Source organism: Taeniopygia guttata, chromosome 15 (genome assembly GCF_048771995.1).
Source record: "Taeniopygia guttata chromosome 15, bTaeGut7.mat, whole genome shotgun sequence".
Taxonomy (NCBI): Eukaryota; Metazoa; Chordata; class Aves; order Passeriformes; family Estrildidae; genus Taeniopygia; species Taeniopygia guttata.
The window spans coordinates 9,384,243-9,400,184 of NC_133040.1; the positions used below are offsets into that span (position 1 = coordinate 9,384,243).

The 15,942-nt window shown below is 53.5% G+C and overlaps 1 protein-coding gene across 1 annotated transcript in view; it reads right to left on the reverse strand.

The window, feature by feature from the left end:
- Positions 1 to 15,942, reverse strand: part of MYO18B (myosin XVIIIB) — a 56,748-nt gene that overhangs the window by 36,367 nt on the left and 4,439 nt on the right. Inside the window, 12 exon segments of the mRNA XM_030285727.4 lie at positions 253 to 436; positions 1,106 to 1,265; positions 1,402 to 1,549; positions 1,891 to 1,971; positions 2,566 to 2,758; positions 3,587 to 3,677; positions 5,643 to 5,801; positions 9,992 to 10,136; positions 11,987 to 12,050; positions 13,272 to 13,372; positions 14,272 to 14,414; positions 15,212 to 15,410. Coding sequence (XP_030141587.4) covers positions 253 to 436; positions 1,106 to 1,265; positions 1,402 to 1,549; positions 1,891 to 1,971; positions 2,566 to 2,758; positions 3,587 to 3,677; positions 5,643 to 5,801; positions 9,992 to 10,136; positions 11,987 to 12,050; positions 13,272 to 13,372; positions 14,272 to 14,414; positions 15,212 to 15,410 — 1,668 coding nt within the window.

Here is a 15,942-nt window from a genome sequence, read left to right on the forward strand (position 1 = left end):
TGTGCCCGGTCTCTGCCGCCCTGTGCCTGCTCTCTCTGCCTGGGGGGCTCTCCCTGTGTGCCAGCAGTGCTGCACGGACCAGCACAGCATCCCCATCGGCCACAGCCACACCGGGGACGGGCAGGACCTCACTGCCGGCGGTGTGAGCTCCCCGGTCATTTCAGAACCCTGTCCAAGGCCAGGTCCCACGTGGATCACCATGCTCTGTGCCACAACCCCCGCGACCCGCATCCTCAGCATCGCGTCACTCACCGCCTGCAGCTTGAGCTGGGCGCACACCGACCTCTTCCTGGGGGCGGCGAAGCTGCTGGCGAAGGTTTTCCTCAGGCAGGAGTTGCGGTGCAGGGCGGCCTGGGAGCGGCCCTCCAGCCCGGCCAGGGCTCGGCAGCACGGCGGAGCGCTCGCCCGCGGCCGCAGCAGCTCCCGGAGCGCGGCTCTGCCGGGACACGCACCGCCCGCTCGGCATCCCTCCTTCCACAGGGATGCAGCACCCAGGGCACCCACATCCCGAATTGGTGATGCTCTCAGGGGTGGATCACGGTGCTGGGACACCCCCGCCCGCTCAATCATCCCTGGTCTGAGCATGGAGCTGTTCGGTGCTGTTAAAGCTTCCCTGGGTTGAAGCCCAAACCAACTGAGCCAGGAATGTGCAAGCAGAAGGTTAAAATCCCCCTGTGTGCACAGACACCTGCAGCACTTCAGTTCCCTTTCAATTCCAATTTCGTCTGCAAGGCTGCTCAAAGCAGAGGGAAAACCTGGTGAAGCCTCACAGCTCTGACTTGTGCTGGACCCCTACAGGCAGGGACACCTTCCACTAGCCCGGGTTGCTCCAAGCCCTGTCCAACCTGGCTTTGGACACTTCCAGAGGTGGTTCACCCACAGATTCTCCATGCCAGGGCTTTAACACCCTCACAGCCAGGAAATTCTCCCCAGTATCCCACCCAACAGTGCCCTCTGCAGTGGGAAACCATTCCCCCTGTTCGCACAAGGGATGACCCACACCACCCTGTCTCCAGAGCTGGGGCAGGTTTGCAGCTCAGGGCAGGGGCATCCCCCACCCCTCCCACGGGCACAGGGCTCCGCTGTGGCACCTCCTGGCACTTACACCGTGGAGTTCTGCAGCACCTGGATGGCATTCTGGGCCGAGAGGTTGAACTTGGCCTTGCTGACCCAGCCCGTGAGGTCGTAGCGCACGGGGGCCGTGCCCAGCTGGTGGCAGATCTCGAAGTGCAGTGTCTGCTCACACCGGCGCAGGTGCCCCTCACCTGTGGCAGCGACAGCACCCCAGACCAGCCCAGAGGAAAGACAACACAGTGAGGGGTTTAATGGCCCACATCTCCCAAAATCCCAAAGCCAAACTGTGATGCCAGAGGCTGGGCGGCCAAGCCCAGCCCAACTCACCATCTTGGTCGGGTGCCTTGGTGGCGAAGTAGGAGCAGAGGCGCTCGAAGGCAGAGCCGTCCCCGGAGCCTGGGGTCAGCACCTCCTCGTCCAGGATCCACAGCAGCCCCCGGCGAGCGTCCCCAGGGCTGCCCGGCAGCACCTGCGGCTGCCAGGGGACACCAGGGCTCTGGGCTCCAGCTCAGCCTGCTCTGCTCCCTCCTGCCTGCCCCTGCTGCCCAGCTCTGGCCCCTGGCCCAGAGCAGCCCCTCCCGACATCGCCCTCAGCAGTGAGAATGTCCCCAAGGAGCCCATCAGCCCAGGCTGGATGTGGGGATGGAGCGCAGACCTCGGCCAGGGAGGGTACTTGTATTTTAAAAAGACAAAAATGTCCCGCTGGACGCTGTGCCCCCCTCTCCCTGCAACACCTCAGGGATGCTCCACAGGGTCCCACTCTGCCTCTGGAGCCCTCACTGCTTGGAGCAGCAGGATGCAGAGGGAACGGTGTACCTGGGGGCAGCTCAGGTCGATGATGGACAACGTGGCCAGTGGAGAGCGCTCTGGAAGATCAAAAGACACCTCAACGTTTTCCTGGAAAACATCATTTAAAAGCTTGTTTCAGTCGTGGGATGGCATCTGGAAGGCTTCACCACTAGGGAAGGGCACATCTATCCTTACTCAATGATGTGTGTGTTAAACCATAGGAATTCAGCTATTTTCCCAGGGCTAGAGGCATTATGGTAACTCCTTCAAGCCTATAATAAGTTCATCTCTGCCTGTAGGTTTTTCAGCAGCTTATTTCTGCAATAATTTATCATTTTCCTTTCTATTCTCTATTATTCATCATCTGAGGAAGAAGTCAGCTGTGCCAAGAGAAGGCACAAAGTTTCCTGAGCTGGAGCAAGTATATAATAGAATTCCAAAATGGTTTGGGTTGGGAGAAATCATCTCATTCCAACCTCTCTTCCACAAAGATGCCACGAGAGCACCTCTGGCACACCAGAAATAGCCATGAGGATTCAGAACTGAGGCAGGGGGCGGAGAGAGAGGCTTCTGCTCCATGTAGATCTCCCCAGTTCTGCTGCAGCCCTCGCAGTAAAGCACCTGAGTTATTCACTCACACCACAGCGGGACACGCTGGGCACAAAGGCAGCCCCACCCCAAGTGCTGGGAGCTGCTCCTCACCTCTCTGTACCTCTCCATCTCCCACAGGAAGGTTTTCTCATAGAACAGCCCCTGCAGCCTCTCCTGGACGTAGTTGTGGCACAGCTCCTCGAAGGTGGCCGCTCGCTCGCTCCGCTGCTGCCGCGGGCTCTGGAAGCCAGGGGTGTCCACCACGGAGATGGAGGCCATGGAGAGGTGCTGGGAGGAGAAGGACCTGGGAAGAGCCACAACCACCACCAGTGTCAGAATCTGAGGTATTGGTGATTCCGAGATTGTAGAAAGTCTCTGTCTTTCTGCCCCGCTGCCAAAGAAGAAGCCATAATTCATCTGTGCTGGTTTCAAGGTTGTTTATTCTGTTTATCTCTAACATGTTCTGCTGCCCTGCCGCAGCTCTGTCCTGCAGGGCAGCGTGTGGGGCTCTGCCCTCAGTGGGATGTTACAAATATTAAATACCAGAAACTACCTGTGCTGGATTTACAATAACGTGCCAATATCTGTCACCTACGTTGGACAGTGTGTCCCTAGCCTAAACCAATAGAAAAATGCCAACACTACAGTGAAACATGGAGGGCATGGAGAAGGAGAAAAAGGACAAGACACACCCAATTTCCTCCATCTTGTCCCCTTTAGACCCCTAATCTAGAATCCTAAAATTTTACTTTTGCACCCATGCCACACTTAATTATTACTTATATCAAACACTCAGAGCTTGTAATTCATCCTGTAAGATTGAAAACCCTTTTCCATGGATAGAGATCACAGACAGTGTCTGTGGGGGCTCTGTCCAGGGGGGTTCCTGACCCCTGCCAGGGTCCCAGGGCAGCCAGGGCAGCCAGAGGGAAGCTCTGGATTCCCACACCCCAGGATTCACCCACAGGCAGCAGAGTGGTGCCATCAGAACCCCCTGCCACAGGGCACATCCAAGAGCCAGCGCCGCTCTCACACAAGGATTTCCCCACAGCTGCCACCTTTCCCAGCAGGAATCAGCCCCTGGAGAAGGGGCTGCCACCCCCAGCCCCAGCGCCCAGCAGCTCTTTGGTACCTGTTGATGAGCGAAACCACAGCAGCAAAGAGCTCCTCGTAGAGCCCTGAGGCCATTCCCTCCACACACTCCACGCCCGTCATCTTCGGCCCTGGCACAGCAAAAGGAAGGACAGACCTTTTATTTCTTTATTTCCAGCCACATTTTATTTCTTTCAGAGCTGAGCTGGGAGCTGGGATTCCCTGGATGGTGGTGCAGGAGAACCCACCCAGCTCCACAGCCCATCCTTCAGCTCCTCTCCTGCCTGACATGGATTTAAGGAATATTATTGCCCTGTCAAAGGCCTCTTCCTCAGGTTCGTGCTTCTATCAGGACAACTTGCAAGGCCCAGCTGGAATCCTGCTGCTCTCATGGAATCATCAAGGTTGGAAAAGACCTCTGAGATCATCAAGTCCAACGTTTAAGGAGTGTGGGCAGGCTGACCTGAAATCCAGGCAATATCTCACCCTCCCACCTCACACATGCTGGATCTGCGTCTGTGAATTACAGCCAGACAATAATTTAAGGTTTCTGGTGGCTCAGCAGCACAATCCCTGATCCAGATCTCCTCAGGGGACACAGGTGCTCTGCTAATCTGTGGAGTTTGGGGATTTCCCCCCTTTTTCTAGGCAGAGCTACGTCACTTATCTGAATTCACCTGATTTCACCTGTCCCTAAGGAGGGTCAGGCAGGGGCAGCTGGAGAGCTGAGGGCAGCGACGTGACACAGCACACTTAATGATTTTATTCATTTTAAGGCCTACCTTGGCCTCTCAGCCTGAGAAGAACAGAACAATTTGCCTCACCATTCCCTCTCCCCCAGAAATAAAGGGAAAAGGTGATATGGGAACCATTTATATATATGAAAATTCAGAATTTTGGAAGCATGGAATGCACTTAGGTGGGTGGAAGAAAATAGAAATATATATCTATATATATATAACATATATTATATAGAGAAATATATAATATATATAATATATATTATGTATATATAGAGAGAAATATATCTATATAATATATATTATATCTATAGAGAGAGAAATATATAATAATATATAGCTTATTTAACAAATATGCAAAATTACAGAGCACAGTTTGTAACAGGAGTGTAACTTGCTGGGTAGAGACAACTTGTAACACAAAAAGAATTTAGCTGCTAGGTAAAGGCCATAAAGATAACTCAGAAAAGCAAATTTCACGTACTGTTGAACAGAACCTTTCACTTAAGGAGCCAGCAAGAAGCAGGCTCCTGATTTTGGCCAGGACAAAGTGACCTGAGGGAAAGCCAAACCTCCACTGCGCCTGCCCAGAGGAAAGTTCAAGCAGCAAACATCGAGGAAGATGATGTTACTTCATCAAAGATGCCCACCCAGGACCACCAGCAGGTGTGGCACCACCAGTGGGCGGGCAGGGAGGTGCAGGGTTGGGGGCTCAATGCATGTTTAGACCTGAAATCTCACTCAGCAGGCACGCAAGTCTCGGGTGGAAATATCCCCCATGCGTCCCAGCTGGAATAAAGCATACCCACTTTACAACATTTAATTGCAAGTCCTTATTCCAAATAATGCAAGGGGTTATTTGGCAAATAAACATTATTTGCCAAATAAAATAAAAATTAAAAACTAAAAATAAAAAATTAAAAATTAAAAACTAAAAATTAAAATTAAAAATAAAAATAAAAATAAAAATAAAAATAAACTAAAAATAAAAATAAAATAAAATAATAAAATTAAAAGTAAAATTAAATATAAAAATAAATAAAAATAACAATAAAAATTAAAATAAAAATTAAAACAAAATAAAAATAAAACTTAAATTAAATTAAATTAAATTAAATTTAAATTAAATAAAAATAAAAATAAAAAATAAATAAAATAATAATAAAAAACCAAAAATAATAAAAATTAAATAAAATTAAACTAAAAATAAAACTAGAAATAAAAAATAAAAATAAAAATAAAAATAAAAATAAAAATAAAAATAAAAATAAAAATAAAAATAAAAATAAAAATAAAAATAAAAATAAAAATAATTTGGCAAACAAGGCAAATCCAAGGGCTGGAGCATCCTGGTACCTGGCGGGCTCTCCTCTGCTTGGCCCCGCGCTGTCACCTGCGCCAGGATGTGCCTCAGGTGGTGCTTGAAGACGGCGGTGCCGAGCTCCTCCACGTCGCAGCCCAGCACCTCTGCAGCGCGGCTGGCGCTCTCGAACCTCAGGAACTGCTTCCTGCCAACTGCGGAGGGGCACGGGGGGCTCAGCCAGGCCCAGCTCTGCCTCAGCATCACCAAAACGCTCCCACAGCCTCCCAAAATCAAAACTAGTCCAAACGGTGCACCCCCAAAATCAGAATGGTCCAAAGGCAAGGCGGGGAGCGGGCGGAGCGGATGCAGGGAGTGTTTCAGGATCTCGGCGGAGCAAAGAGAAGATGTGCTGCTGGGAGCTGATGGGATTATGAACCTTTCCCCCCAAATCCGGGATCACCTTTCAGGCTCCCAGCAGTGTTTGCTGTCCCCAGCAGGCATCACTCACAGCCGGGATAACGATCCCATCTTAATGATTAAAATCAATAGGGGAGTAATCTGCAGGATTAATCCTTTTACAAATGTGCAGTGGAGGAAGCTGGGCAGCACAGCTCAGAAACGCTGGGGGATGGCAAAAATGGGAGCAGCCAAAGTCACCCAGAGACCTCGGGGTGGCATTTTGGGTGCTGGATGAGGAGCTCGGGGGGCTCACAGCTAAAATAGGCCCCTAAAATACAGCTGGTGGCTGGTGGCACGGGACAGGGTGTGGGATGGAGAGTGAGAGGTGGCCACATCCTGGGAAGCTCCATGGGGGAGCCACTCCTGGCTGAGGGGATGCACAAAGCAGGGCTGGAGGGCTGGGGGTGCTTCACAGCTCCCTTCTCCCTTCCCCTTTGATCCTTTCCCGGTATTTTCTGCGCTGACTGAAGGATTCCAACATCAAGGGCTGTGCTGGAGCAGGCAGGGGAATTGCCTCAACACTCCAGGCTTTGATTTATTCTATTTTCACTTGTTCTTGTCTGAGCTGGCTGGACAGACGCTGATTCCTGTCAGACACAAAAGCTCTGCCTGATGGGGAGTTGGAGGGGCTGGGGGGCCGGGGCTGCACAGACCTGGCTGGCATCACACACTGCTCACTGCAGCACCCCACACTGCTCATTCCAGCACCCCACACTGCCCACTCCAGCACCCCACACTGCCCACTGCAGCACCCCACACTGCCCACTGCAACACCCCACACTGCTCCAGTACCCCACAATGCTCATTCCAGCACCCCACACTGCCCATTCCAGCACCCCACACTGCCCACACCAGCACCCCACACTGCCCATTCCAACACCCCACACTGCTCCAGCACCCCACACTGCCCCAGCACCCCACACTGCTCATTCCAGCACCCCACACTGCTCATTCCAGCACCCCACACTGCCCATTCCAGCACCCCACACTGCTCATTCCAGCACCCTACACTGCTCCAGCACCCCACACGGCCCACTCCAGCACCCCACACGGCCCACTCCAGCACCCCACACTGCTCATTCCAGCACCCCACACTGCCCATTCCAGCACCCCACACTGCCCATTCCAGCACCCTACACTGCTCCAGCACCCCACACTGCTCATTCCAGCACCCCACACTGCTCATTCCAGCACCCCACACTGCTCATTCCAGCACCCCACACTGCTCCAGCACCCCACACTGCTCCAGCACCCCATACTGCTCCAGCACCCCACACTGCCCACTCCAGCACTCCACACTGCTCACTCCAGCACCCCACACTGCTCCAGCACCCCACACTGCTCATTCCAGCACCCCACACTGCCCACTCCAGCACCCCACACTGCCCACTGCAGCACCCCTGGGACAAACAAGAGTGTCCACTCAGCCCTGGCATCCCCAGGAACCATTTCAGCCTCCAAGAACTATAACCAGCAGCTCCTCATGGCTCTCCTGAGTGTGATGTGAGCACGGAAAACTCGCTGACTTTAACACCAGAAGGGAATTACTTCGGCCCAGGTAATATTTAAGAGAAACAGAAGGAAAACACAGGGTCAGCACTCATGGGGCCAGCTCAGCCTCTCTTGCTACAGCCCCAGCCCATTTCCAAACTGCTCAATGCCCAATTCCCTGGGTTCCCAGGACATGATGCCACAGGGGTGGGTCTGTGCAGGACCCCCTGGGCCACAGCAGCTCCAGCACTCACCCGGGGCTGTTGCTGCTGGTCTCACCAGCCCTAAAATTCCCCCCTGGCTGCCTGGGTGCTCCTGTCCCTCCTGCTGCCCCTGACCTCTGCAGGGTTTGGGGCAGCTCAGTGTCCCCCACCTGAGCAGCAGGTTCCAGCCCTCCTTCCCTGTGGTTTTCCTCCATCCAGAGGAGCTCTGGGGGCTGGATTTGCAGCAGCCTCGCCGTGCCAGTGGGTTTGGAGCTACTCCTGGCACACCTGCAGCAGCACCAGGAGGGCTGGAATGGCAGCCACCTCCACAACAGGCAGGTGGTGGGAAGCCCACAGGGAGCCACAAAGCTTTATTTTGATATTCTGATATTCTGATATTGTGATATTCTGATATTCTGATGGCAGGCAGCAAAAGGACAGCGTGAGAGCGAGCTGAATGCCACCCCCACTGCGCCCCAAACCTCCCTCCTGCTTACAGGGACAGCAAACAAATTAAACCAGGGGATTTTCTGCAGCTCTCAAAGGGCCTGGAGCACTCAGGTGAATGGTGCCCGGGGTGCCCTGCTGGCCTCCAGCTGCCAGGCTGCTTTCCTAATAAAAGAGCTGCTCTAATAGGATTCAAAAGCTGGTGCTGGGATAGAGCAGAAGGAGCTTTTGAAATTCAACCTTTTCTTCTCCTCAGCGTTTTTGTAGCTGCAAATTCATTTTCCACCCCCAGCCAGGGAGAGGTGGTGCTGTTCCCTCCTGGTTTATTCCTGCACAAACTGAATGGGTGAGGAGAGAAGGGGAAAAGGTGCCTTTAGCCCACACTGGGGCCTGTTTAACACGTGCTGGGGCTGTGGATGGGGATGGAGGAGGTGCCTGAGCTCCTGAATGCCCTGGAAAAGCAGTGCCTGGCTCCCTTCGGCGAGATTTCAAGGAGAGGATTTGGAATACACAACATCAAAGGGCATGAAAGGGGAAGGGAAGAGATGGCTATCGGGAGACAGGTTTAACCACATTAAAAGAGTCGTCGCCCCCTCTGAGACTTTTGCTCCACCCGGCTTTGATCCATTTTTTATCCATATTTCCTTTCATTTCTCCCCTTTTGTTGACACGCGGTGGGGGAATCGATACCAGAGTGAGCGACACTGAGACATGATCTGCTTGTTAATCCCACAGCAGAGAGTGCTCAGAGCTGCAGCCCTGCTTGGATCCTCTGCTCCCATCCCTGCTCCTGCTCAAAGAATTGAATAGGATTTGTTGGCTACAGCTTTCCATTCCCTCCCAGTCTGATTTACAGAGTGCTGAGGACAGAATGTGCAGGAGGTCTGAGCAAAGCAAACACCCTGTGACCACCCCTCCACCTGCCATTGAGCTGCAAAATGAGACACATCTCCAAAATCTGCTCTCCTGAAAACTCACAGGCTGAAACACTTTCAAATTTTTTGGCCAAGAGCCTTCTGGCACTCATCAGCCTGAGAGCACAGGGTCATCTATAAAAGCTGGAAGGGCATTAAAGTAGATGGAGATGAGGAAAGAGAACCCCAAAAGAAGGAGAAAAGAGAACTCACTGTAAGTCATGACAGCATCTATCCTTTTAAAATAATTAATAGATGATTAATGGTATAAATTACCATAAGACGTGTTATGACATGTTGCAGAGACATTTATAAATGTCTGTGCCTTAGTTTATGGCAGCCTTTATGCAGCCCTCATAAATTGAAGTGTGTAAATCAATGTGGCTGCCTCTAAAATGGGTTAGGGCACTTCCAGAAATCATTTGTAAGGGATAAGGCAATTTCTGCTCGTCCATATTAACAAACTCTCTATAAATACAATCTTCATCCAGACTCAGCCTATTATAATTCAGTTACTGCGGTAGACACTCAGGAGATGATGGAATTAGTGCCACCTGAAGCTGTCCTTTCATGTGTCACTGGGGACAACGTTCCAACAAAAGGAGTCACCCACCCCAGTCCTTCCCAAGGAGCTGGCATGAGGTGACACCCAGCAGCCCCTGCCCTGTCCACGTGTGGCAAGGACAGACGTGCTCCAGATGGGGACAGGACACCACCACCCCACCTCCCACCATGGAGGAAGAGCAAGGAAGAACTCAGAGCCACCACAAACAGAGCAGCATGGGCTGAGCATCATCCCCAAGCACTGATCCCTGCCAGGACACGCTCCCTCCCCGCTCCCAGCTCACACACCAGGTGTGAGGGAAGCAGAGGCAGGGCTGCCCTCACCTTTGCAGGCTCCAGCAGCTCCCAGGTGGTAGATGCCAGCCAGGATGCGCCACACGGCCGCCTGCTCCTCCGCGGCGATGCCCAGCGTGCCCATGGCAGCCCGGAGCTGGGAGAAAGCCACCGAGGCTCTCTGCTTGTCCTCGGGCTGCAGGGGGACAGAGCCAGGGGATGTCACTGCCTCTGCTGGGCACCGACAGAAGGGAGAGGGAAACCAGCAGGACAGCAAGGAAACGCAGCAAGGGAACCTCAGAAAATTTGGAGCAGGCGGAGAAGCCCCCGGCAGTTTCCTTGGAGCAAGGTGGGGACGTCACCTTGTCATCCAAGGACAAGAAATTCCCACTTTGTGAGTGTCTACAGAGCAGCAGCTGGAGGTGGATGTCTGATATCATGGAATCTTCGAGGGGTTTGGGTTGGAAGGGGCCTTAAAGCTCATCTCCTTCCCAGCTATGGCAGGGACACCACCCAGAGCCCAGAGCAGTGGGACGCAGATTCAGTCCAAGAAAGAAACTGAGAGTTTCTAGCCAGGCAGATGCCTGAGAAATGTAAATAATTCTTTCTCTCTCTTGTTTTTCACATTGTTTATAGTTAAGTTCTATCACTGTGAGTCAAGCACTCTGCACCAATACTGTGGTTGGTTTTCACTTCAGAACCAATGGATTTGGTCCTTGTGAAGTTCTGTATAAAAGAGCAGTGTATTTTGAATAAATCAGAGTTTTACTCTCAGCAGCCTTCTGAGTGAATCTTCTCATTCCCGTCCTGCCTCGACAGCGACAGCTCCCCGTCCAGCCCTGTCCCCTCACTCCTCACCCAACACACCTGCCCAGAGCTGAGCAGCTCCTGGCCCCCAGCAGGACCTCTCCTGCCACCCCCCACCACCGACACCCCTCCTGCAGTCCCTGAGCTGGGGCTGCTCCCTGGGGCCAGGAGAATCCCACCTCGGCAGGGAGCAGGGCAAACCCTCCCTGCTGGGATGGCAAACCCCCAGAAATCAGAGCTGTGAAAGGAGGGCAAAACCCCACCTCTGAACCCAAGTCTGCATCAGCAGCAGGGTGAGGACCTGGCTGTGCCCTCCTCCAGCAGCCGCTTCCTTTGGCTGCCAAAGTGGAGCAGGAGCTCCCTAATGAAGATGGAATATTGGATTCTCAGCAGATGATGTAACTGCAAATTGCTGCGATTCATCCCGGCCCTTTGGCTCATGGACAATCTGCTGGGGCTCTGCAGACAGCTCAGACCCATGAGGGGCTGGAGGTGGGAGTCAGCTGTGGAGCTTTAACCCCTAAAATTCACATTCTGGGCTGCCCAAAGGATGTTCTTGCTCCTGGGAGTTGCTGCTGCAGGGGAACAACAGGGGTAGGTTGTTGCCCTGATTTTAAAAGTGCTACGTTTTCTTTTATAGTTCTTTTGAAAGTTTTAAAGTTCTTATAAAACTTCTTTAGCCTTCTGATAATGTTTACATATTTGAGAGTCAGAGTTCCCACACAATTTAACGTATAAATAGAATAGTTTACATATTTCTCCGTGAGCAGAGAGAAATGATTGTTTGATCTTTAGACCAGCGTGGTTGGAGAGGTGGAAATTCCATCCTCCAATCCATGGTCACCTTTAGAATTCTATAAATACCAGATGTTTAAACAAAACTAAGTCTTTTTGTCTTTTAAACTTACCAAGCTTCTGTGTACTCATTTTGTGTCCAACAGCAGCAGTAGGTGACCCTGGAGCAGCAGGATCTGCTCCCGGGGTGGCCGTGGCATCCCAAGCAGACATCCCAGGGAGAGCAGCCCCATGCCCAGCAGAGGGGTGCTGGGGGGGCTGTTTGGGCAGACCCTTCCTCACATCCCAACACCCCCTCCCTCCCCTGCAGCCTCCCGGTCCAGTGGCACCATCACGAGTCACTCAGGGGCTCCAAATCATCTTCTGGCTGGCGGTGACAAAGGGGGTGCCCTGCTCCATCCCACCTCAGGTGGGCACAGGACCCCAGCACTTCCCTCTCCCTACCTTTGTGAAGGGTTTGATCCCGAAGGAATTGCTCTCAGCCACCTGGTGCAGGTGCAGCATCGTCCTGGGAGTGGTCAGGAAAAAATGAGAGTTAAACTCCCTCCTTGCCTGCCCTCAGCACCCCCAGCCACCTTCACAGCACCATCTGAGGGATCTGGGTGGGACAGGCCACCACAGCACTGGTGACACTGTCCCTGGGTGGGACAGGCCACCACAGCACCAGTGACACTGTCCCTGGGTGGGACAGGCCACCACAGCACTGGTGACACTGTCCCTGGGTGGGACAGGCCACCACAGCACTGCCCCACGCAGGGACATCAGTGTGCACCAGTTCTCCTGGGGACACAGCCTGGGGGGAGCCAGAAGTGAGAGGGAAAAGGGTTTTCTGTCTCATTTATCACCCCAATTTCAGCTTTAGTAGAGGAGCAAAAAAAGCACCAGGAAATTCCCTCATTCCATAGAAAATCCCTCTACATGCAGAAAAATCCCATTAATGCAATTGCTCTCACAATCTCTTACCAGGGGCTCTCAAAACCCCACTGATGGTGAACTTTAAGGAATTTAGAGATTTTAGAGGAGCTAGGGTTTTAGCTAGAAATAAGCCTTACTAGAGTTAATTAAAATAATAATAATAAATGAGTAGGCCTTGATGAAGTCAGGAGTTAGTAGTTAACTAATAATTGATTGCTTGTCAGCACAATGTTTAGTTAGCTGGGTTTATAATGAAGAATACAATCTGACAAAGAGCTTTTAGGAACATAAGACAATTGTGGCCTCCTCTGTTCTGAAACCAATTGAAGACAAGGAATGGGAGTTCTACCAAGAGTTCATTTGTCAGATTGGCATTGAAAAGGTAGAAAGGTCAGAACGAGGAAGACTTCATTTACTTCCTCATTTTGGGACCCCTCCCCATGAAAGGGACACTGACCCATTTCAAGGAACAAACCACTCATGCTGAATAGATTTTGGAGTGATCAGCATACAAAGCGAGGAATGGGATGTACCAAAATTATGAATATATATTTGTATTTTGTGTATTCAATACTTGTATGGATAAAAGGGCTCTGTAATCACCTGGGAGCTGCAGTGTGGATTTGGGAGTGATCCCACACACAATAAACACACACTTTCTAACTTCAAACTGTTAGAGGGTTTCTGTCCATCATAGTTGGATATCAGTACTAGATCAATATCCAGATTTTTTTAATAAATCAATGGAGGGAATTCGGGTGTAGGGGATGGGGGATCCCTGGGCAGCCCGGGGCTGTTGGAGCCTCACACCCACCTCTCTGCCACATCCAGCCCTGCCAGCAGCAGTGGGAAGATGTTGAAGTTGCTCTCTCCTTCAGGCTGCTGGGCAACGCGGGCCCTCTCCAGCAGCAAGGTCTGGGGAGGGAAAAGGGGACAGGGAGATGGGGACATGCTCCTGGCAGCTGCCAAGCAGGGGCTGGGTTTCTCCTTGCAGGGACTCAGCTGGGTTTGGGGGCTGCTCCTCCCACCCAAAGCTGCACCAGCAAGAGCTGAATCATGGTCCAGGTGTCGAGGAGCAACTTGAGAGCGTGAAAGCAACACCCACGGTCCCTCTGAGCTTCCAGAGGTCTGGGCAGTGCCATGGCCCCAGCAGAGATTGGGATTCCCAGCTCAGCTCCAGCCTTGCCAAAGGCATTCAGTGCCAGCACTGGAGCCAGCAATGAGTCTGCAGAGCTGGGGGTCCCAGCCCAGACAGTCCCATGGACAGGCCAGGGTGGCTCTGGTGGCACTGTTGGGGACATTCCTGCACAAGGACAGCTCCACCAGCTCCCCGTGGGTGCCCAGGGCAGAGCAGGGCCAGCAGTGGGAAGCCCTGGTGCTCCCCAGGAGCAGACAAGGCTCCAGCCCTCTCCTCCCTCAGACAAGGCCCAGGGGCACGGGCAGCTCTGATTAAAGAGCCTTTGATAAGAGCCCTGATGGTGATAAAAGCCCTCTGAGGCTCAGCTCCAGGCAGCAGTGAGGTGCTGCGAATGAAACACTGAATTATACATTTCCTCATCAACATTTCATCCCAGCACTGCTCCCTGCCAGGGACAGGCACAGGCTGGGGGACCCTGCCACACTGCTCATGGAGCTTCTTCTCAGGGGTTATTTGGGCACCTCTGGTTCAGGAGGGGCAGGGAGCAGGGCAGGGAGCAGAGCATCGCTCCTCGTGCCCAGCCTGACTGGGAAGTGCAGCACAGGGGTGGCTCATCCCCACCCCAAGGACCCCCATTTCCAGCCACAGCCCTCCCACCTCAGCAGGAGACAGGTACCTGGAGGTGAGCAGCAGTGACCTGGCCAGTGGCACTGAAATCCAGCGACAGGACCATGGAGAAGCGCGTGGAGCTGCTGCTGTGCCTGGTGGTCACCGACCCAAAGGCTCCCAGGACTGTGAACATTGCCTGGATCTTCTCCACTGCAAAACCACCAGCAGGACCCCCTGAGCCGCCCTGCAGCTCTGCAGGACGTGTCTCCTCCTGCCTCACCTCTGCCTGCTCCTCCCGGGGTCTGTCCCAGCCCTGGGCATGGGCTCAGCATCCCACACCGGGTGTCCACTGACAGAAGGGACCTGCCAGCCTGCCCAGCCTGCCCAGCCTGTTCCAGGCCATCCCTCAGCCCTTTGCAAGAGCACGGTGTACCCGAGAGAGCTCCAAAATCCAACCCTGCAGAGCAGCGTCACCAGTGACCCGAGCAGGTGGGAAAGCGCTGCCCCAAGCACCAGAGTGATTCCAGTAATTCCCTGCACTGCTCACGCTGGTGTTGATCAAAGCAGCAAATCCCTTGAGTCTGGGACGGGGACAGTGGCACTGGCAGCCACATCGGCTGCTTAGGTGCCACCCCAGGTGGCAGAGATCGGGTCAGGATTTGTGTGGCTGTGTGCCACCAGCCTGCCCAGGCTCTGTGTGCTGCCTCTGGCCAGCACAGAGCACCCAGTGCCACCCCTGCCTGTACCTGAGACCCTGAAGTGCCTGAGACCCTGCAGTGCCTGAGACCCTGCAGTGTCTGAGACCTGCAGAACCTGAGACCCTGCCCATACCTGAGACCCTGTCCACACCTGACACCCTGCAGAACCTGAGACCCTGAAGTTCCTGAGACCCTGAAGAACCTGAGACCCTGCCCACACCTGAGACCTTGCAGTGCCTGAGACCCTGCCCATACCTGAGACCCTGCCCACACCTGACACCCCGCCCATACCTGACACCCCGCCCATACCTGACACCCTGCCGTCCAGGCTGCCCGCCGTGCCCACCAGGTACTCCAGGGCGCTCTGGCAGCACCGGGTCCTGCCGGCCCCGCTGTGCCCCAGGGGGATGATGGCCTGGTCCTGCCGCTGCATCAGCAGGTTCCTGTAGGCTCGGTGTGCCAGCGAGCAGATGTGCGGGGGAAGGTTGTCCCGCCTCCCCCTGGGAGCCTGCGGGCAGGGAGAGGTGACAGAGCGCATCCCGAACAGGATTCTCGAAAGTGTTCACACTCGGGGTGATGGTTTCCCCAGCGTGCAGAACCTCCCGAGTCTGAGTCCTCAGAGCACCCCCAGCCCCAAGAGCAAACACTCCCAGAGCATTCCTGGCCATCAGTATCTTCAGAGCATCCCCCTCCCAAAGTATCCCCGGTCCCGAGTGTTCCCAGAGCATCCCAAGTCCCAAATATCCCCAGAGTATTCCCAGTCCCGAATTTCCCCAGAGCAACCCTGATCCGGAATGTCCCCAGAGCAACCATAATCCTAAATGTCCCCAGAACATCCCCGGTCCTAAATGTCCCCTGAGCATCCCCGGTCCCAAATGTCCCCAGAACATCCCCGGTCCCAAATATCCCCTGAGCATTCCCAGTCCCAAATATCCCCAGAACATCCCCGGTCCCAAATATCCCCTGAGCATCCCCGGTCCTAAATGTGCCCAGAGCATCCCCGGTCCCAAATGTGCCCAGAACATCCCCAGTCCCAAATG